Raw genomic sequence first — 20,927 nt, 5'->3', positions numbered from 1 at the left:
AGCCTCAATCTCTCTTTTGATTTATCTATCAGTCATTTATTTTCCTTTCATCATGTTTGATTCCATTTTCTCAGAAGGACATGAAGACTGTGCAGGGTAACAGAGCCTTTCCCACATACTAAAAGTTTTCAACTTTTTTCTTGTTGGTGCTGATGGATTGGCTGTGCTTCTAATGTAAAATTTTACTTCCTGTGTGAACTTCAGAGTGTGTTGACCCAACTTCCCAGTTGAGTCCGTACGCTGCCCTGAGAATGTTTATGGAAATGCCTGTCCTTAAGGCCTGACCTCAGGTGTCTGGGACAGTCAACATACACACACAACATTGTTTTGCTGACCAGTGGTGGCTGTCTTATAAGACTGTCTACAGATTGTCTAGCATCAAATGCCTAGCTGTGTATGACTGCTTCTTTTTTTAGTGCTTCACATCGCTCAGCGCAGCTAGAATTAAACCCTTAATAATGTTTTCATTATTGCTTTTCCCAGTGGGAAGCTGGGTGTCAGCAAATTGCAAAGTAAGCTGAGCCAGTAAAGGAGTTTTGGAATACTTGCAGAACCTTCCTTTCAGAGAGGAGAGGCCTGAGCTCCCTGGAATTTGCTGGGTTTGGGAAGCACTTGCTAATGTTAGCTAAAAGCCTTTCCTCCCCTGCAATACTCGGCTCTCTTCCTTTTGTCACACAAGCTTCCTCCACTCTCTCTACAAAAAGGCTTTCATGCAATCTGGCTTGTCAGCTGTTGCCTTTGTGTATTGTGTTGGGTCTGGGATAAAGCATAAGCTCTTCAGCCCTGGTGCTTTATAGTATGGCATGAATGCTGATGGTGCTCTGGTTAAGAAAAAAGCAACCAAGCAAACTTACAATTAACAATAACTAAGCTGATTCGGGAACTGTGAGTTCCTAGAAGTAGTTTCATTTTTAAGGGTTTTCTTTTTCTTTCCACTTTAAAGTTGTTTATGTTGGCATTTTTGTCATGGAAAACTGCATTGTTAGGAAACAGACTTGTGTGTAGATCTTAGTATTACATGTTTTATCTTCAGAAAGCCAATTAGAGCTTGAAGTAGAAGCTAATCTACTTCACAATTGTAATGTGCATCCCTTGTCTAATAAACAGCAGCAAGCAACCACATTGCAGAACATCATCAAGAAAAAGCAAGTACTGCTCTGTTTCTGTACATCTTTTCTGTATGTTTCTATTTCTAGAGGCTTTTTCGACTACCCTAATGTGTGTCAGTGTGAACACTATATGGAGACAGTACAATCCATTGCAGCAGAGTTCTTCCAGGGAGATAACTTAATCAGCCCTAGGGTGAGTTCTTAAATAAGGGAGGTGACAGACTGTAGAAAAGAAGCAAAGATGTGAAATCTTTGAAAAGGGGAATGTGACTCTGCTTTCTGGAGGGAACCAATTCTATTACATGCTGTAAGCATAAATAAAAGGCAATTCTATTACACGTTGTGAGCCACAAGTCGAGCATCTATCCTGACTTCCCTTGATGTAGTGAGCAGTTAGAAATCAAACTCACATGGACCCTCTGAAGTACGGAACAGAAAAGAAAAACCCAAACAACTGTGCCGTAATCAAGAACCAGGGTGCTGACAGAAACTCCCCAGTGCAGATCAGTACTAAGACCACGATTCATCCTCTTGACAAATATATTTTGTGCATTAGTTTGCTTGTTTTTTACCCAAAACCCTGTTGGTTTAGGAATGAATTAACAAGGCAGTGTTGGTACTGTGAATAAGTGTAACGTCCCATCCATCTGCAATTCTGTTTTCAAAGACTTTTTAGATCTGACTACAGGTATCAGTGTGGGCACTAAGCATCTTTACTTGTGGTAGCCTATGTATCTCGTTGCGTAAAGAGCCAAAAGTTGCAGCTAAGGTACAAGGTGATGTAAAAATTAAGGTATTCCAGCTCTGGCTGTAATCAGCATGCTGTCCAGTTGTATCAGCCTGTATCTCCAGAGGGGAGGAGAGAATAGAAAACTGAGTGCTGGTGAGCTGGAAATGGAAGTTGATGCATGGATTGACCTCTGCATCTTTGTTCTTCATTGACAGGTTGATGACACCTGGGAGTGAAATTCGGTTTGTCCACAAGCACATGGGTCTGGTGCCAGGCTGGGGAGGAGCTGCCCGGCTGGTGCGGATCGTTGGCAGCGGGGCTGCCCTCCAGCTGCTGAGTGGGGCTGCCGGAGTGGACCCCGAGAGAGCTTTGCACCTTGGGCTCTCAGAGGAGACATTGTCATCTTCAGATGAAACCGGAGCATTAGAAGAAGCCCAGGCCTGGCTGAGTCAGTACACAGAGGGTCCAGCCACTGTGATTCAGGCTGTGAAAAAGGTGGTGACAGCGGGAAGAGAGCTACCAGTAGAAGCTGCCCTAAGGACAGAGAAAGACGTTTTTGGAACTGTATGGGGTGGGCCTGCCAATTTGCAGGCATTGGTTAGAAGACCAAAACATAAATGATGGTCAGTGCATAAGAAATGTTTTTGGCTTTTTTGCAAACAAAGCTTTCACTAAAGTAGGCATTAAACTGAATCATTTAAGGACTCGTTCATTTAAACTGGTATTAACATTCCTGTCGTTCATGTCAGGCAGACATATTTGGTGTGCAACCACAGAGAAATCCCTGGCAGATTCTTTACTGTCCTAATCACCCACTGAATGGAGATCAGTGAAATTAGTATGTACAGGTAAATACTGTGCTGAGAATAGAACTATAATTCTTTTGGAATGAGACTGAAGATTATTTTCTTTGCAGTTAATTTTGTTTTTCTAACTGGTATGGAAATGGAAATAAACCTCATATTGAAAGATACTAGGTTTATTTATTTGCAGAACATGTGCATCTAAAGCTGCAAAATATTAATTCCCCAACATGAGACCAGTGTCTTTAAGCAGCTTTGAAGGGATGATAGCCGGTGAGATGATGATTTTTTTTTTTTTTTTTCATCTTCAGTCAGTTCTTTGCATAATTGTTGAGAAAGTATCTGAGGATACCTAAATTTAAATGGTGATTTTTACAGGAGATGCTCTAACTCAGAAGAGCTTATAGCCCTCATTCTCTGACACTGATTCAGATCTTTAAATGCATTTAGGTATCTTCTCATTGCCCCAGGAACCAACTACCTACATATGCATCTGCACAGTCCCATAGCCTGGACCTGTGCTGCTGAGCACATGCAGAGCTGCTGACCTGATTCTTTACATAGAATCTGATTGAACTCTTGGAAGGCCATGATGTGTCATGCCCCCACATGGGATGTCCTTGACAGACTGGGTGGTCTGAGTACTTCAGCATTCTGGAAAGACTTGCACGTGGATCTGTCTACATCTTACTTCAGAGTATTTCTCTGGTAGGGTATACTTGGGCTGACCAGAAGATTTGGAACTTGGTCTCCACTTCATGCTGGTGACTGTGCAAGTAATTAGATAACTCAGTGAGGAGGGTTTTCCCTTTAGAAATTAGAAACTGACGCCAAGTGCCTGCTTTAGCAGATGATTCTTAAAATGGAACATCTGTGAGAGCAAAACCATCTCCATGACTGAGGGTTTCCTTTACACTGGTTAGGATGAACTTGTCTCTAAATCCAGCAGGGGCTGAGATCTGAGCTCAGGGGAGCATGTTAAGGAGAAAACTTTGGGCTACATGGCATTAACATGGATTCTCGCTCTGACCAGGCATAACTAACTCTAGATACATGGAATAAGCTGCCTTAGGGAAAGGAGGTGATTCCTTGGATGGAAATCATGATTTCTACAGTTTGGAAGGATTCCTGAGCTTTAGACAGCAAGGTAACTGTATGTATGTTTGAGGATCTTGGGACAGGCCAATGATGGGAATTAGGCCTGGATTGCCTGTTACAATTCTGCAGCTTTTGAGCAGATGCTGTGCTCTGCTGGGGGTATTTTACTGTATGGCTTTCACAGCTGGGAGTGTGTATAGCCTGAAGCAACCAAAGGAAATGCTGAAGAAGGGGATGTGTTTTGAGCTGGCACCTCAGGGAGGATAAAGAACTTACTCTGCTCTGTTGATGCTGCCTGTTTGCCTTCACACCCGAAGCTGCTACTGGAGGAAGATTTCAAATCTCTCTTCCCCAAAAATAAAGTCCAATTTTTACTTCCAGGTTAGAGAAGAGACAGGAATGGGAATGTGAGGAGGGAGTAGTCTTCTGGTTTATGCCTCTTTTCCCCACAACCCCTTTTTATCCAGTAGGTCAGTTGTTAGTCCCCTGTGCAGCTGGATTCTTGCCCATGCTCTAAAGGACTTCAAACCCATGACTTCTGAAGTATGGACGTTTTAATAGTCAGGCAGTACTTGATTGTTTAGTAATGAAACTGTTATGCTTTTCATGAAGCTCTTCAAGAATTATGAGGGATTGCAGACTTCCACCATCACTGAACCTTCAGAGCACACTCCAGTCAATACTCATCCAACTTTTTGAAGCAATAGCACATCGCATTGTTGTAAGTCCAAAAAAAGTGCTTTAAAGGGCAACTGGTTATGTCTTTGCTAGTAACAAAAATAAATTTGCCATTACTTATACTGTGATTAAGTTTTTTAGATGGGTGTGAAAATTGCTTTGAAACTGAGCAAGACCCTTCAATTTTTTTAAATTTTATTTTTATTTTTCAGGTGCCAGGCTGTAAGGCTGATTAGTGTATTGTGTGCACTGGGTGATATAAATTTGAAAGGGAGGAAATTGTAGCAGAAAAGCAGAATCTGTTTTACTTGCACATTTTGAACTAGATCTGTGCTGCTAGTAAGTGAAACTCAGTATGTACACCTATCAGGGACCTCTTTCCATTTTGATTTGTAGACAGTGAGCTTACTTTCATTTCAGCATATGCACTTCGCCAGCCATCCTCTCTGATTTATATCAAAGGCCAACATTTGCTTCGAGGAACAGGACAAATAATTTACTTGTACTGAGTAAGACGATTTCAGAAAAGTTTCAGAAAAGGTTACAGAAACTCATTTTGTTGGAATCACAAATATACCAAACAGGTACAGGAGAATCTGAAGGTAATTACAGTGTTTGTTTTGATCAAGGATTTTGTGAACAGCCCAATACCATATTCTGTCTTCTGTTTTAAAAGCAAGTACAGCCCTTCTTATGAAAAACAGCCTGACTAAATTACCACAAGTGCTAGCACGAGAGCTCTGGACTGAGTGAGATTAAATGGAATTTTTACTGATTTCCTCTTCCCAATACGTTTTACTAATTTCAAACCCAAATGCTTTATTTCATAAAATACTTGCTTATCATCTTAAAGTGACAAATGCCTGTAACCAGCAGCTGATAAGCACTTACATTTTTAGAAAGACTACAACCTTCATGTCTTGCTCTTGTTCCCCTTCAGAAACAGCCTAAAAACAAACAAGCACTAAATGCAGAAAATGAATTAGAAACCTCAGAATTGATGCTCCCAGTCTCCTAATTAAACAGTGTGATAGCTTTTTTATTTCCTAGGGCTAGTTTGCCAGCTCCCTCCTCAGCAAACTAGGTTTCCTATTACATTGTGAAATGCCTGTCTTGTTCCGTGACTGTGTACTGGGAGAGCCCGAGTGCTTAATGGGGGTGTGGATTTTGCGCCAAGCCTTTCAAGGTTGGATACTGGAGATCAGTTTTAGCAATACAGTTACTTTATCACATTTGCTGCTGACAGAAATATACTTACCAAATGGGCAATGTAGGTAAACTAGGCGTTCTTGCTGAATTCTTGATTCACTAATGTGTTGGTTTGTTGGTTGTGTAACCAACACCATGTAAACATATGTGTTTATGTGTTTTCCTGGAAATGAAGAGATGCAGTAGGTTTTATAGTACTTTAATTTCCTTTTTCCTTTTCATTCTGCTCCAGTATGCATTTCTCTAGCTATGCAGTACAAGTTGAAAATCACTTAATGCATGGAGTTTTAGAAAACCACATAATGCAGTGTGGCTGTGGCTTAGCAAAAACTGAGAATTACCAGTTGCTACTTTTTCCTAGATGGATCTAGGGAGTGCATTTGCCACTCTGATGATTGGCTATTATGCTCTCACCAGCCTTACTTTAACTAATTTTAGTACTTCACAGCTGCAGTCAGCCAGCAGGAGCCAAAAGTAGCATCATGGGTGTTCAGTTGAACAGAGGTCTGACTCTCTACTTTGGTCAAGAACCCCCAGGGATAATCACCAATAAAATTATCTGTAGACTGTTTGGGCTGAAAATCCTGAAATTAAGTGTACAGCTAGTCCAGTTCTTGTTTTTTGCTTCTAACTTTCTTACCAGTAGATATCATCACATGAAGTAGAATGTGTGCACATAGCAGAAGTGTTCTTACTGAAGGTTTTTGCAGCACAAAGTCAGACTTCGAATACAGCCACTGTGTGTTAACTCACTCAAAACAGAGAAATAATGCAGCTGGCAACTAACAAATAGGAGAAAAAGCATTCCCTCCTATTTCCTTCTGAATTCCATGTTACTAGCTTATTTCCTTACAGAACTGGAAGATGATAGTAAAAATCTGTGATCAAGAGCATCCATTGCTAGTTGAGAAAGAAGAAAATTGTCCGTATTCCATCCTAGATTCCTCTGCACCTTCCTTTGTCCACTGACCCACTGATCTCACCTGGGGGCAGAAGAAACAAACTGGAGGGCTGGCACAGCTTTGCCCAAGACTAGACACATCAGCCATCGTTACAGTAAGGACAACATTTTAGAAGTTAAAATCTACCATTTTTTAAAAATCAGCCCTTTTAATTCCCTTTAAGTGGTTATTTGCCTACAGTAACTTTTGTCTGAAGATGTGTAGTACCTATGTATCAGCTACTGTCCCTTTCTATTCAGGGATACATGTAGTAAGAACTGGAGTTTAATTAGCTTTATTTTAAAGATTGAGTCCAGAATCAACTAATGCTGTTTTGCAATTTGAAAAAATGTAAAACTGCCATAGACAGAAAAGACAAGCTGTACTTTTTAAACCTTCTCTTGATTGCTAATACAAGCACAAAACTACCTTTTCTGTGCTGCCACTTGTTTTGATATGAAGAACAGATAAACAGCACTATAGTCCTTAACATCCATGTTCTTTGTTGCAGGGTCAAGTTTGCTAACTTACAGCATCACAGAATCATCTAGGTTAGAAAAGACCTGAAGATCATCCAGTCCAACCATTAACCTAACACTGACAGTTCCCAACTGCACCAGATCCCTCAGCGCTATGTCAACCTGACTCTTAAACACCTCCAGGGATGGGGACTCCACCACCTCCCTGGGCAGCCCATTCCAACACCTAACAACCCCTTCTGGAAAGAAATACTCCCTAATATCCAGTCTAAACCTTCTCTGGAGCAACTTGAGGCCATTCCCTCTTGTCCTATCACTTGTTACTTGGTTAAAGAGGCTCATCCCCAGCTCTCTGCAACCTCCTTTCGGGGAGCTGTAGAGGGCGATGAGGTCTCCCCTCAGCCTCCTTTTCTCCAGACTAAACACCCCCAGTTCCCTCAGTCGCTCCCCGTACGACCTGTGCGCCAGACCCTGCACCAGCTTCGTTGCCCTTCTCTGGACATGCTCGAGTCATTCAATGTCCTTTTTGCAGTGAGGGGCCCAAAACTGAACACAGTCATTGAGGTGTGGCCTCACCAGTGCTGAGTACAGGGGTAATATCTCTTTTATTTCAAAATTTCTGCTCTTAAAATAAGACTGTATGTGATACTTCTGCCCACCATAACAATGAAGCGAGTTGATCAGCTCTTCAGATGAGAAGTGAGCAGCAAGCCTCTGAGAGCATTAAGCCTGCAACGCATGATTTTTCAGCAGAAAGACATTCACTGGAGTGTTGTGTTTGAGACACAGCCAAGTCAGGGATACAAGAAAATCAAGATACCACTCAGCCAGTCCTTTCTTTTAGCAAACACAGGAAGCTGTTTTATGATAAGTTTTCTTTAAAGTTCTTCCAGTGAAGTTCAATTAAACTGGAGACATAGCTGAGATTGTTACTGATAAAATGTAGTTTTATTAAATTATAAATTCTGTAACAAAAACAAGACAGATCAAGAAAGACCTCAAAAACAAAACTACAAGGACTAGATGGCAAAGCCAGTGAAAACGCCATGAAGAGTGTATAGGTAAGAATTTGCAACAAAAGTTAACAGCATTTTTACATTTCCATTGAAGGAAGGTAAATGATTGCTCTTGTCTAGTAAAAACACATTTTAACTCCAAACTCACATCTATTTTCTCACATTAAATTAAGCATCCTGCTCACACCCAACATCTTGCCTGCTCCCACATTGCTTTAGTGTTCTTTTCGTACATCAATCCATGCAGAAAGTAGTAAGACACTTAATGCAACAGTCAGATAATGAAGACAATTCAAGTTGTACAGTAGATATACATTGGCCAAAAAGGGATTGAGTATCTCCAAGGGGAAAATGCTACAAAATAAACACGAGACATTTTCAAGAAAACTGGGCATTGCTAAGCGGCTCTCAAACCATTAACAGGACAACCCAGTTGCCTACAGTTAGAGTCTTCCAGCTGAGACATGTTAAGAGACTTAAGTTAAACAGGCCAAATCTGTTTCTCCCTTTCACCCCACCCTCCCACCAAACACACTGCTAGGTTTGAGTGCAATGCCAATGTGGACAGAAAATTTACAAATACAGGACTGAGTTTTTAATCTCATGGCTCTAGATTTAAACTTCAGTGACTGTGCACTGTCCATCTGGCCTTCTAGATCTCACGCTTGTGTTTACCACCCCGCCCCCTGCCACTGGTCTATCCACTCCTGACTGACTTGCATTTGTGTTCAAGTGTCTCTGCTGGGCAGAGGACGGGCGTTGCTGAAGGTGGGCAGACACGTCCTCGCTATCGCTGCTAGCATCCGATTCGGTCTCCTCAACAGAGGTGTCAGGGGCTGGCACCCTACCAGAAGATGACGACTCGTGGTCTTCTTCTCCCTCTCCCCTGTGACTCCTTTCAGCCATACTGTCTCCATTTATTTGTAAGTGGGCAAAAGAGTTCTCTAGAGAATTGCTTGCATCTGGTGATGGCGTTGAAGGACTCACCAGCTGACCATCTAGTGATGGCAGGGGCCTAGCAGAAATGGATGCTAGAGGTTGCACAGCTGCCGCCCCTGGAGTCGGTGTGCTGTCTGCACCGTCCGCGGAGCTCTCTCTTGCCAGGTTGACAGTGTTAGCATCACAGTCCAACCTCAGCCCAGCCACTCCCTTCTTTGGTATATCTATTATGTCCCGTTTTATTTTCCTGCGGCGTCCGTGCTCGTTTCTCCTATACTGAACCATATTTTCCAGATCTGCTACGTATAAAAACCCAGCAATTAGCATTTCAGTGCTCTTTTTGCCCTTGGAAAAAGCATCTTCCAGCTCTCTGCTGGTACGTTCATCATACTGCCACCAACCATTTCTACCTTCATAGTACCAAGCATATTCTCCATTGCCTCTGCTTGCTGCTTTGAGTTCTTCTGGTGACAATAAGGTTGGCTTGTCAAGAAAATCCTCTGGAATCTCCTGCCGGCAGAGCGCACATCGTTTCCCAAGCCAAGAAGCTCCCTTCACACACAGATAGCAGAAAACGTGTTTACAAGGCAGACTTACTGGATGGACACATGTTTGCAGACAAATAGCACATTCAGGGACTGTCAGGGAAGGTGCTGCGTTAGCACATGACTCATTCGTCTTCCTATTTGTAGGAAGCATGTTGATTGAATGATCTATTTCTCCACAGCCAGCCATCCTGCAGAGAATCAAAGATAGATTTAAATCAGTTTTATTTTGTCAACCTAAGCTGGCACTTTACATCACCTTTGACCTCAATATCCACAGAATGAGATGCTTACCTTAAATTAAGGTAAGGGATCATTTCTGAAGCTCAGCTCAAAAACTGACAGGTTAACATTCTGTTTCCTGAGCTGACACGCTAAATGGAGTACTGGGAGAATTTCTTTTCCTAAATCACCAATCTATCTGTTTTGTTTTCAGCACATAATCACACCAAGTTAGAAAACAAATTTTGGAATTTCCTCCTTTCTCTGAAGTGGTGTTGATTAAAGAACCTCTAGTCAGCCAGTTACTTCGAAGCCTAGTCAAGAAATTTAAAGGAGTGTAGTTCTTTCCTCAAGAGGTGGTCTAGCTGCAAACACTGAACTTAAAACAATCTCTCTTTACAGTACTGGTGATCATCTGATTAAGGGATTGCCTGAACCTCAGACTAGGTTTCCACAGTAGAAAACATGCCTGGCAACAGCAGCTGGCTGAAGTATTCCCCCACTCTGTTTCTTAGTCCCCATGCACCACAGTACACCATCCCTCAAAGTGGGCTCATAACAACCGTAAGGCTGCAGAAAGAACCAGATTTGAAAACTGAGGTGGCTTTTTCACAAGATACCCTGGATTCATTTTTCCTAAACACTGAGTCTAACTCCCTGATAGAGCTGAGTGCATCTGAGAAGGAATGGGTGCAGCCCAGCAGAAGGAGCAGTGTATCACAGAAGACACACAACCATGATTCGAATCCTTTGTGAAGTCATTACCTTCTCTGGCTATATCTTATTTCTGTCATTAAAGATGATTTTGTAACCAACTGTAAGAGAGCAGGGAATGCAAAACTGTGTCACTGTGTAGGATTTCAGTAGTTGAAGAATTCTAGCCTAAATATGCAAATGCCTTCTCAACTACATTTTTGCCATGACAATCTTTCGCAGTCTGTTTCATGGTAATTTTCCTTTTATGTTCTTATTTATTAGCCATCAAAACCAAACACCAGATAGCAAATGAGGGAGAAGAATGGGGTTTGGGAGATAGGGCCTAAAAAGGTGCCTTTTTTCATTTAAATCCCTGAGAAACTTTGAGGCTGATATTGAGCAAAACAGCCTTTCAGTGAAACTAGTCTTTGTTGTACAAACAGCTAGGAATAGTTCATGAAAAACTATCACAGGCATGTGGGCCAAAAGGGACCTTTAGAGGTCACGTAGTCCAGTCTTCTGCTCTGCGTGACACTACCACCAATACTGAATCAGATCAGCCATGGCTCTGTCTAGTTGAATTTTTTTGAAACCTGCAAGAATGGAGATACCACAGCCTCCTGGACAGCCTGTTCTAGTGTTAACACATTCTGCTAGAAATGTGTATACCTCAAGAGAAAATGTCTAGTGTTACTGTAAAAGCCTCCACTGCTTTAAACATCTTACGAATTCTTGGAGGGATTAAAAAAAAGATTTACGCTTCAGTATCTGTGTTTATCTTTACAATAATGTATTAAGTGCTATTTACTTAAAAATGTATTTCTGCATGCTGTCTGTTCCCTTTTATCACTATAATTTCCTCTCGAAAGACCAATGCCTCTTTAATCCATTTTTTATCAAATAATTCTTTTAAAAGCTCTACAGCTCAAATATTTTTTTTCTGAAGTAGCACATAATTGTATCAACCTGTGTCTCAGTTTCATATCTGAATTTCCTTCTCTGAGATTAAAGACAAATCTGCATACTAGTTCTTAAATCAGCATGCCAGATACAGACACAGCATTACCTACCACCTGGTAACTGTCTTTTTACTATACAGTACAGATCTATCTGTGAGATCCATGCTAACGATGTTGTGAACAAGTTGCTTTCTGGGAGCCTCACACTTTTGAGGTTATATTTTTGCAGTAGAATTTTACACTGCAACTAGGGGTTTATAATGACAAACTTATTAGAAAAAGTGGGGGAATAAAAGCTACTGAGATTTCAGAATACCCACGAATACAGACCAATCAGTATCTCACAACAGAATAACTGAAAGAGAAATGCATGTATTGATTAATTTGCACTAACCACAGCTGAGGTAAAGGATCTGAATTTCCAAGTGCTTCCATAATGAGATACTACTGTGCAAAAAGGCACAGCAGCAGAGGTTTTTCTGCTTCCACAATACGGTTTTACAAAAAGCTGCTTCTCCCTGAAGAGACTTTGTCAGGTTATCCTTTTCAGAGTAAAAGAAAAAACAACCTGTATAGAAGTTACTTATCTAGAGGTTGCATATCATACTTAAGATTTTGGAGGGGATTAAAATGCAATGCTGGGATTAAAAATGCAATGTGTTTTGACAAATCAAATTCTGATACCACGAGCTAACTTATTAGTAACTTAAAAGTAGCGTGAAAGTCCTCACTAGTTCACTGAAAGCACAAAAATTCTAACATTTCAACTGTGCTCTATAGGTCACCCATTAATTTGAGGGTTCTTTGATTCCTTAGTAGATCAAGACAATAATGCAGGATATGAGAAGAAAGGAGAAAATGCCTTATCCTGAAATTCCTGTGTGATTTTTAATGACTCAGAGGAAAATGTTATGTGTAAAATGAATACAGCTGGAAGAGTAAAGCCTTATCTCTATGCAAGCACTACCCAGCATCATGAAACTCTTTTAAAAGATAAGCAACTGCAGTTGCATGTGCTCAGAATGCAGGACAATTATGTACTTGAAGATTCATATCAACTAAACTGATGCCGTCTCACTTTTTGTTTTTAAAGGAAGATCCTAATTAATCTTTTTTTTGTTTACCTTTTTAATAGGTCATAGTTTGTTTATACGCTGGCATGAGGATGTACATGTAGATTTTTAATGAAGAGGTAATCCTTCAGAAAGGAGGAAAAACATCTAGGACTGCTATTCTACTACATTATGGCTGTGGAGACACTTTCATTGCAACCTCATGACATTAAGAGCTAAACAAAACTAAACACAGAATATTTTTCCTGAAATTATAAGTAATGTAACAAGATTTAATGAAAACAGACTTCATATTAGAACTGTTATCCAACAGTAAAGTTATGTTTGTGCAGGGCTCCATTCCCTTAAGTCAGTTCTGGCAACAGGAAAAATTACATTTAATCAAACTTAAGGACAAGTTCTAAAATAATTTTATTTGAAGTAATTAGATCCTTGATTCAGGTGTAAATAAGGGAACAATAAGCATCTGAACACTGCATTTTAACATAAATACAGCCTAAAGCCAACTGAGAAGGTGCTAGTTCACAATCTTCCCAGACCCCACCTCTCTACCATCCTTTTGTGGGTTTTTAAAATTTTTTTTAATATTAAAACATATGTTTAATTTGTAAGCTTAGAGTACACAGCCTAGAGCACCTTCGTCAACATAAAAAGTATGGAAGAGGTGATATACACCTGTATGAGAAGACCCCAGGCCTTCTATGACTATTGGAAGAAAAAGTAAATTCCCACAAAGCCACCTCAAAACAGCAATTTTTTTAAACTCCAGGTCAAATTCTGACTGCAACTAAGCAGTCTGTCAAGGAGCTGAAATACAAAAGTCCATTAACAAAACAACAGCTTACTTTTTCTGAATAATTTCTACTGAAGCATGCCACAAGACTAAAATGTCCTCTCTTCAGATGTCTCCAACTAGGATGGCAGGTCCTCTTTCCCAAGGCTGGCTCATTCCTTACTTGTCCCGCCCAATGGTACACTACAGTGTTTCAGCTTTTCTGCAAACTAACAGAAAGCAAATAATATCAGCATTACAACGTCGTACAGAGGTATAAGCAAGCAAAATACAATGTTGTGGTCTTGTTACAGAAATTACCGTGCTTTCATTTACCCACGGCAGCCTGTTTTCAATAAAAATATAATCAGACTTCTGCTTTATTTTTTTGCAATAATCAATTCTGGCCCACAGTTTTGATGTCATTTTTTTTAATGTCTGACTTAAGCAAATTATCTTTTTCTAAAGTATTATAAAAGGCAATTATCTTTAACTGTAATAAGTTAATGGCTCATTTCCGTAAAGTAACCATGTACACAAAAGGAGAAACAAGACCAAAGTTAGGAGCATGTTATGTTTATGCAAATTTAACCTCTAATAAATGACTCCTTACACTCAGTTTAAAAAGCCACAATACCTTCCTAAACCTGTTTATAAAAATATCCATATCATATTGGTCCAAAGGACTGCCTAGGCTTGTCTCTTAGCAGGGGCTAGTACCAGATGCTTAAGGAGAACATGGTGCATGCAAACAGCTGACTCCCCCTAGGTCCTCTCCATATTTCAAGCAGCCTGTAGCTCAGAGCTTTGCAACCTTGTCCTCTTTTTCAGAAATCACATGCATTCATTTCGTGAATGAACCTCAGAACTGTTCAGCACTTTTTTCCTATGTATTTTCCCACAGTAGCTTATAAACAACCTCTATGACCTAGATTTGATACTTGACAAGGTAAACAAAAAAGGGATTAATGAGGATAGTCTTTATTTCTTTATAAGGTGCTGAAGGGCTCCAAGGTTCATTCATGGAATGAATGCATGCAATCTCTGAAAAAGAGGACAAGGATGCAACTCTGCCTTCACACCTCGGGTATAATAATATCCAAGATAGCAGATAATGTCAGTCACAACACATTTTGCATATGTCACCAACCAGAATCTAAGCTAAGTCATTTCACAAATACATAATAATAACTGGAAACGAGCAAGCGTCTAACAAATAACCTAAATAATGCTACTACAGTAGGGAAGTAGAAATCTGCAAACTCAGAGACGGCTGGGGGACAATCAAAGTTTCACTGTCACATTCATGCACCCTAAGCAGGAAGGTCTTGACCTGAAAGAGCCACCCTTAGTTACAGAAAGTATTTGGGAATCCGCGGTAAAAAGACTGATGAGCCACCTTCCTCCTGGGCTGTAGCTTTCAAGATGATTCTTAAGCATTCTGAACTACAATTTCCAGTGGCTGCAAAAACTTACATATAGGAATGATATGAAGCAGACCTGAGAACGTCACGTCTTATATTTCCATTTACTCAAGGAAAGAACCATTTCAGTAAAAATACAGTGCAGATAAGACACATACAGTCGAGCAAAGTCAAGGAGTCCTAAGTCCCTGAAAGAATATGGAACACTTAGTATTACAGAATTCTGTGTTGCAGTCCTTCATCAAATCGAACATTTATCATTAATAACATCAGTGAAATATTCAGATGACTTCAGTATGAGACACGTTACTCAACTATGTTATTTTCTTTATGGCTGAGCTCAATGTAACATTCCGTGCAGCTATTTTTAGCAAGAGCTCCTATGGAAAAATGCAAAAATTAACAAGCCTATCCACACCTTTTCTCCCCTCATCATTCTAGCAGGTTCCCCTTTCTTCACACATCAATCTGAAAGCAGGAGCTGCAATAGCGTTAAAATTCTGGCTCTACTAATCCACTCAGACAAGATACTATGTTTATTGTGATCAAAGAGAGAGTTGCAACAAGCTTGATGCTGTGGGTGTGGTGTTCAGTCTGTCTTGGGAGCTGGCTTTCTGTTACTTCTGTAGGTATCACTTGAAGCCTTTTATCTACTACCTGTCGCAATCCACTATTAGAGGTACCACATCATAAAACCAAATGTTACATGGAGATGGAAGAAAAAGGTTGGGTCAGTGCTGGCAGATTTCTTAGGAAATAAAAATGCATGCACATTTTCAAGGTATGTAATTACACCTAGAAGAATCTACTTAGGGCATAATTATAGGATTACTGTAAAGTAACTTTCTAATTGCTGCATAGCTCTTAAAAAGAACTAGTTCACAAACTGACTTCAGGTAACCTCTACTTTTCATGACATTGTTATTTATTTAATAAGCCAGTCTTGAAAATTTTACTAAACAGGATAAAAGACACTTATGGTTACACATACACACCCTTTCCTGGACAATGAGTCCTCCTTTAAAGTCAAGTGGGTAAAAGCTGGGTTCTACACTTAGCAATTAATTTTCTATACTAGAAAAGCACATGGTATGAGGAGTTATGCTATCTGAGGCAACCTGCAAGTATCCCTTCCTTCTGCACACTCACTAAATCCATACATCCTACCACACACTGATTCTGAAACTTTCATTCAAGATGCAACAGATGAAGGACAATCCCAGTGATCAGGAGCAAGAATTTAAACTGGGCAACATCCCTCCCAAACTGTGGCTCAGCCAAGCATTTAACTGCTCGCTTTGCCCCCTTGGAAGTCTCTCAGGATGCTTGCTGGGAGAAGTCACATCTGCTTCTTTCATGCAACATTAAGGTGTTGAAGTGGTGGACTTCCTACCAGACTGATCTCCCAAAAATTATTTCAGGTTCTCCTTAAGAAAAATTTCAAGCTTTTGCTAGACCAAGATGGAATGAAGTAATTTCTTGTTAGTTCAGTCAACTGTGCCCTATGGATTCCCAGTAAATTACCAGGCCCAACGCTATTTTTTCCACTTCTGTATTTCTTTGGAAAAAGCCAGCAACAATAAAAAAATCCCAGAAAATGACATATTTAAGAAGCCAGCTCCTAAATGTTGATGAAGTGTTATCTACCGTCTTAAGAAATCTCTTCCGTAAGTAAAAGCTTCGTTTTTTAAAAAACAAACAAGCATAAGCCATTGGCAAATTCAACTAACACCAGCTCCTAGCCAAACGATCCAAAGACTATTAGAGTCCTGCTTCAAATAACAGATGATCTCAGAAGTTCTGCAACTCTGTACAGATTACTCTGCAGTAGCTATCACAAATGCATCATTCCCCCCGGCTCACAGGTTGAAAACTGAACAGCTACAGCATTACTTCAAAAGAGTAAATGCTCCTCTGTTATTAAATAAATACCTGGATTTTTCCATCAAGCTCCCTAACTCATAACTCAATTATTAGGGGGAGGGGAACAGGAGGGGAAAAAGAACCCCAGATTTCTGCCCTTCCCTACAAGTCACCACAACCCAAACACTGTGGGAAGGAGAAAGGTGGCTGGTTTTTTAAATAGGAAAAACCACTCTCCTGTCTGAAGGTCTGCTACTGTCAACACAGTATCAGCTCAAGGTACTGAGCCTATCAGGTATTTTTTAAATTGTCCCTGGGCAATTGGCCCTGTGTAGATAGCACAACAGATAAATAACCTCACTGCTTCCTGTCCTTACCGCCCTTTGTGTATCTGTCTTAAACTCAGAATATCTTCAGGAACCGCTGACTGTGATGAGGCTTCAAGTTGCCTGTCATTCCTTAGCCTTTGCTATTACACATTAATAAAAAACCAACCCTTATATGTACATTTGGAACTGAATCACAGAAGAACAGTCAAGTGTAGAACAGTCAACCATTTCGGTATTGAACTGCTACATATTCATTCAAAATGAGGTTCTTCTCCTATGATAAACTGTATCACTGAATTTTAATTTTAAGCATATATCCTATTTCAATTCACGTAACAGAGCAAAATGTTAGTTTCTCACTCAAAATTATATTATGTAGAGAACAAAGCAGAAATAGGTTCATGTGAACTTATCAATGCTTGAGAAACATCTCATGTATATATAGACTTGATTAACATGCACAGAAGAGAAAAAAAATAATGAATTTAAACAAAAATACTTTCCCCCCACCAATTCCAGGAGTCCAGTGTTCAATAGGGTGTAAAAATAGTGCAGTTCCAACTCTCTAAATAAACAAGTCAATCACATCTAAATTATGCAGTATATTTTGAAAGGAAACAAGAACAGAACTTTTTCTTTCACTCAGCACAGATACAACATTATAGCAATTTAAAAAATTGCTCCTTTGATTCTCTTGGGAAAAAAACCCACAGTATTAGCCACACAAGACTATTATAATGCAGGTTCTTGCAAACATTCATTATTTACTCAAAATGACCAAATCAATATTCAGATTTCCCTGTCTCTTCAATACCATTACAAATGGTAATTTTTTGGTGGAGCATTTTTAGAGAGGCTTTAGGAACTGTTTTTAAGTAGCCCGCTGTCCAGAGGCAGCAGCTAATAAAGTGGCAGGACTGTATTTTTAGCATTACAAATCTGACAAAAGCAAAATGTTTTAAAGCTCTTCTCCATACTCCTCCTTGTAATTATTCAACGTACACCTGCATACTGGACTACCAGTAACAAAACCTACAGTACTTCTAGTTCCTATCACAGGAGTTATCCTAAGACTTAAAAGCCCACACTTGTATTTGGTTTTAACTATTTCACCATTCTGATTATCTTGTTGGCATGAAATAGTCGTATTTACAAAATATTTTGCAATAATTTTCCCGCGGTGGCAATACGTACTGCACCAAACGCCGGACCTATTTTCACGTCCCATTTTAACATTCTGAAGGGATGCAATCCAAAGAGTCGAGCCGAAACCCTCAAGCACAAAGAAACAAAAGCACTGCCATTAAGAACACCGGTTACTTTTTTCCCCATGCTGTGTACAGCGCTCCTATGGCTGTTCGTACGACTCCCCTTCCAGGTTCAGGCAGCTCATCACAGTAATCGAGGCGAGCCGGCCACGGCAGGGACATTTTGAAAGGCGAGTGACAACACGCCGCACAGAATTCTCAGAAGCGCTGCACATCGGTCTAAGAATTAAAGCGCTGCGCTCGCGGGGCAGGGGATTCTGCCACGCGTGACGCCGCTACGGCTCACGCTCCTGACCTATTTTACCGCCCAACAAACCGAAACCTGGGAAGCCGGGCCCCGACCCGGCACACAGCCCGCACCCCGCTCACACCGGCTGCGGCGGGGACGCCGCCTCCCTCCGAGGCGAACCGCGGCACCGACGCGCCGGCAGCAGGAGGGCCCCGGCCCTGCGAGGGGGACCCTCCGAGGGCCTACAGGAAGGAGCGGCAGGCTCGCCGCCGGCCGGGCGCGGGCTGAGCGGAGCCCGCTCCTGCTCTCCCAGCCCTTCAGCGCCGCGGGGCTGGGGGGGTCTCGGCCTCCCCGGCGGGGCACCCGGCAGCGCCCTGCGCCGCCGCGGCCCCCCCCGCCGTCACGTGACCCCGCGGGCGGGGCGGGGCGGGTGCTCTCCTCCCCCGCCCCCGCCAAAACAATACCGGGCACGGCTCTGCCCGACGGGGCGCCGCCGCGGGCCCCCATCGCATCGCGTCACTCGCCGGCCTTTTGTTCAGGGTACACCACCCCCCCGCGGCGAGGCCTTGGCACCCGCTCCAGCCCGCCCCGCCGCTCTCCGCCGCGGGCAGCGCCGCCGGCGGCGGGGGGGGCAGCGCCGGCCCCGGCCCCAGGCGGGCGCGGAAGAGGGGCACTGCTCAGTGGCCCGTGGTGGCGGCCTCCTCCCTCCCAGAGACTCGCTCAGTCAGTCACTCACTCACCCGTCGGGCTGGCCGGCGCCCGCCGCTCCCGCTGTCACCTGCCGCCTCCTCCGGCCCCGCCGCCGGGACAGCGGGACGCGCCGACGTCACGCGCAGGACTGGGGGTGGGGGGTGGCGAACGCGCCACTGTCGACGCCGCGGAGGGGGGGGGCACGGGGGGAACCGGCTGCGCGTGCGTGACGCTGCAGCGTGACGCTGCCCCGCCCCGTATGCGGGGCGGTGCCGCTGTGGCGGCGGGGCCTGCGCCGGTCGCGGCGCGGCTGCTCCTTCGGGCGGCCTGTGGTGAGGCCTGCGAGGGGCGCCGGGGGGGCCCCGCCGCGCAGGATGAGGCCCATTTGCCGTTCCCCTGCCCAGCTAAGGCAGGCGCGCTCGTCGTCCGCGTGTCACGGCACCGGTGACCCGGGCTGGCGGCAGCGCTGAGGCTCCGTCGTCCTTGGTGAACCGGAAGGCAGGTGGCGGTTGGCTCGTCCCCGCTGCTGAGGCCAGGGAGTAGCTGCGGCCGGAGGCTTGAAGGGCTGCTGGCCGTGCCGGGAGCGCGTTCGGCAGCTCGGCTGCCTGGAAGTGACAGCGGGTTGGCAGAACTGGGCAAAGTCACAGCTCCAGCTTGACCGGGCCAGCGGCCTGTGCCACTGCGCGCTGCCGGGCACCTCCGGGCGGCTGGTGGAGGTCTGGCTGCCTTGGTGGTCCGCCAGTGGTGGAGACGGAGCTGGGCAGGAGCTAGGGAACTGCTGCTGCCTTCGAGACGGCCGGCAGGGATGAGACTTGTGTTGCCTGATGTTAGAAACAATTGAAGAGTCTGCAGTATTAATTCATGGATAAACCAGAGCGGGGAATGATAGCATACACATCATTTAAGTTGGAATGATACTCATTTAGGTGGGGGTAGAGGGGCTGTGTCCAGCTACTCATTGCACAGAAGTGGTAAACTGAGTGTTTCAACATGACTGAAGGTGCAAACTGTCTAGCCAAGGGCTTGATAGAACTAGAGGAATTGTTGGCCGCTCTTTTTCGTATTTTAACACCCAGAAATCACAAGCATCAGAGAACATAAAAGATAAAAATGTAAGAATACTAAATTCTAAATATAATCAGGACTACTAAAACAAGTGCAGTCACTTAAACCACTGAGTTTTTCTAAAAGTCTAGAAAAGCCTACCCATAATTAGCACTGGTTTTAACCAGTATGATGTGATTGTGTCCAAGGACAAACATTTATGTGGCAACCTATACTGCTATTTAAAGAGGTCTGTGTGAGGTTGAGTCAAAGAACAGCGATTAGAGAAAAGGAAAAGTCCTTCACTGGCACTATGTGTTCAGCAACAATAGGCTTAATCCTTTACTGAACCAGACCTTGATCCTGTGGAAGCTATTGAGGCCAAATTCCTGTTGGAATCTGACCTAAAAAAGGAAAGCAGGCCTGGGATCTAAAAGTTCAAGCAAAGCTACTCTCAATGTGTGCAGCTTTGTAAGAGAAGCAGCATCCTGGAAAACTGTACTTTGTAAAAAAGAAGTCCATGGCTGGGTTTGGATGGGTTTGTGACTGTTTGCTGCAGCTGCAGGTCAACTGAGAAAACGCAGTAGTGAATACAAGATTTTATTTTACGCTCCATGAGTTATGGAGTGGCAGTTAAAGGGAACATCAGGCAATGCCAAAGCTACTAATCAAAGAATTAAATGCATTGCACCTTACTGGACTAAAGAAATAAGGAACACAGAGGTATCTAAATGAATAGATCGGAATAAGGGGATCAGAATTGATCTGCTTAAGTTCTAGAAAAATTATACCTTCTAAGATGTTACCTACG

General features: G+C 42.7%; 2 protein-coding genes across 14 annotated transcripts in view; one reads left to right on the top strand and one right to left on the bottom strand.

The window, feature by feature from the left end:
• ECHDC1 (ethylmalonyl-CoA decarboxylase 1) overlaps positions 1 to 2,810 on the top strand; it is a 67,160-nt gene extending 64,350 nt beyond the window's left edge. For all 10 annotated transcript variants that reach the window (XM_074923849.1, XM_074923906.1, XM_074923885.1 and 7 more), the window contains one exon: positions 2,055 to 2,810. In XM_074923849.1, the coding sequence (XP_074779950.1) occupies positions 2,055 to 2,460 (406 nt within the window). In that variant the 3' untranslated portion in view covers positions 2,461 to 2,810. The remainder of the gene's footprint in view (positions 1 to 2,054) is intronic.
• A 5,158-nt stretch (positions 2,811 to 7,968) lies between these two features.
• RNF146 (ring finger protein 146) lies at positions 7,969 to 19,237 on the bottom strand. 4 transcript variants are annotated; one of them, XM_074896269.1, is made up of 3 exons: positions 19,123 to 19,237; positions 13,343 to 13,499; positions 7,969 to 9,738 (listed from the first exon to the last, which is right to left on the bottom strand). In XM_074896269.1, exon 3 carries the CDS (start codon positions 9,735 to 9,737, stop codon positions 8,679 to 8,681), a length of 1,059 nt encoding a protein of 352 aa, XP_074752370.1. In that variant the 5' UTR covers position 9,738; positions 13,343 to 13,499; positions 19,123 to 19,237; the 3' UTR covers positions 7,969 to 8,678. The 4 variants fall into 4 exon arrangements, with proteins under 4 accessions (XP_074752370.1, XP_074752372.1, XP_074752371.1 ...); XM_074896271.1 differs by lacking the exon at positions 19,123 to 19,237 and adding an exon at positions 18,525 to 18,724; XM_074896270.1 differs by lacking the exon at positions 19,123 to 19,237 and adding an exon at positions 18,080 to 18,497.
• Positions 19,238 to 20,927: the final 1,690 nt, after the last annotated feature.

This window comes from Athene noctua, chromosome 1, assembly GCF_965140245.1.
Source record: "Athene noctua chromosome 1, bAthNoc1.hap1.1, whole genome shotgun sequence".
In the NCBI taxonomy this organism is placed as follows: Eukaryota; Metazoa; Chordata; class Aves; order Strigiformes; family Strigidae; genus Athene; species Athene noctua.
This window is presented reverse-complemented; position numbering and strand designations above follow the sequence as displayed.

What these genes read in the sequence shown, in the direction of transcription:
- RNF146 (XM_074896269.1), bottom strand. Translation starts at nt 9,737, where the DNA reads ATGGCTGGCTGTGGAGAAATAGATCATTCAATCAACATGCTTCCTACA.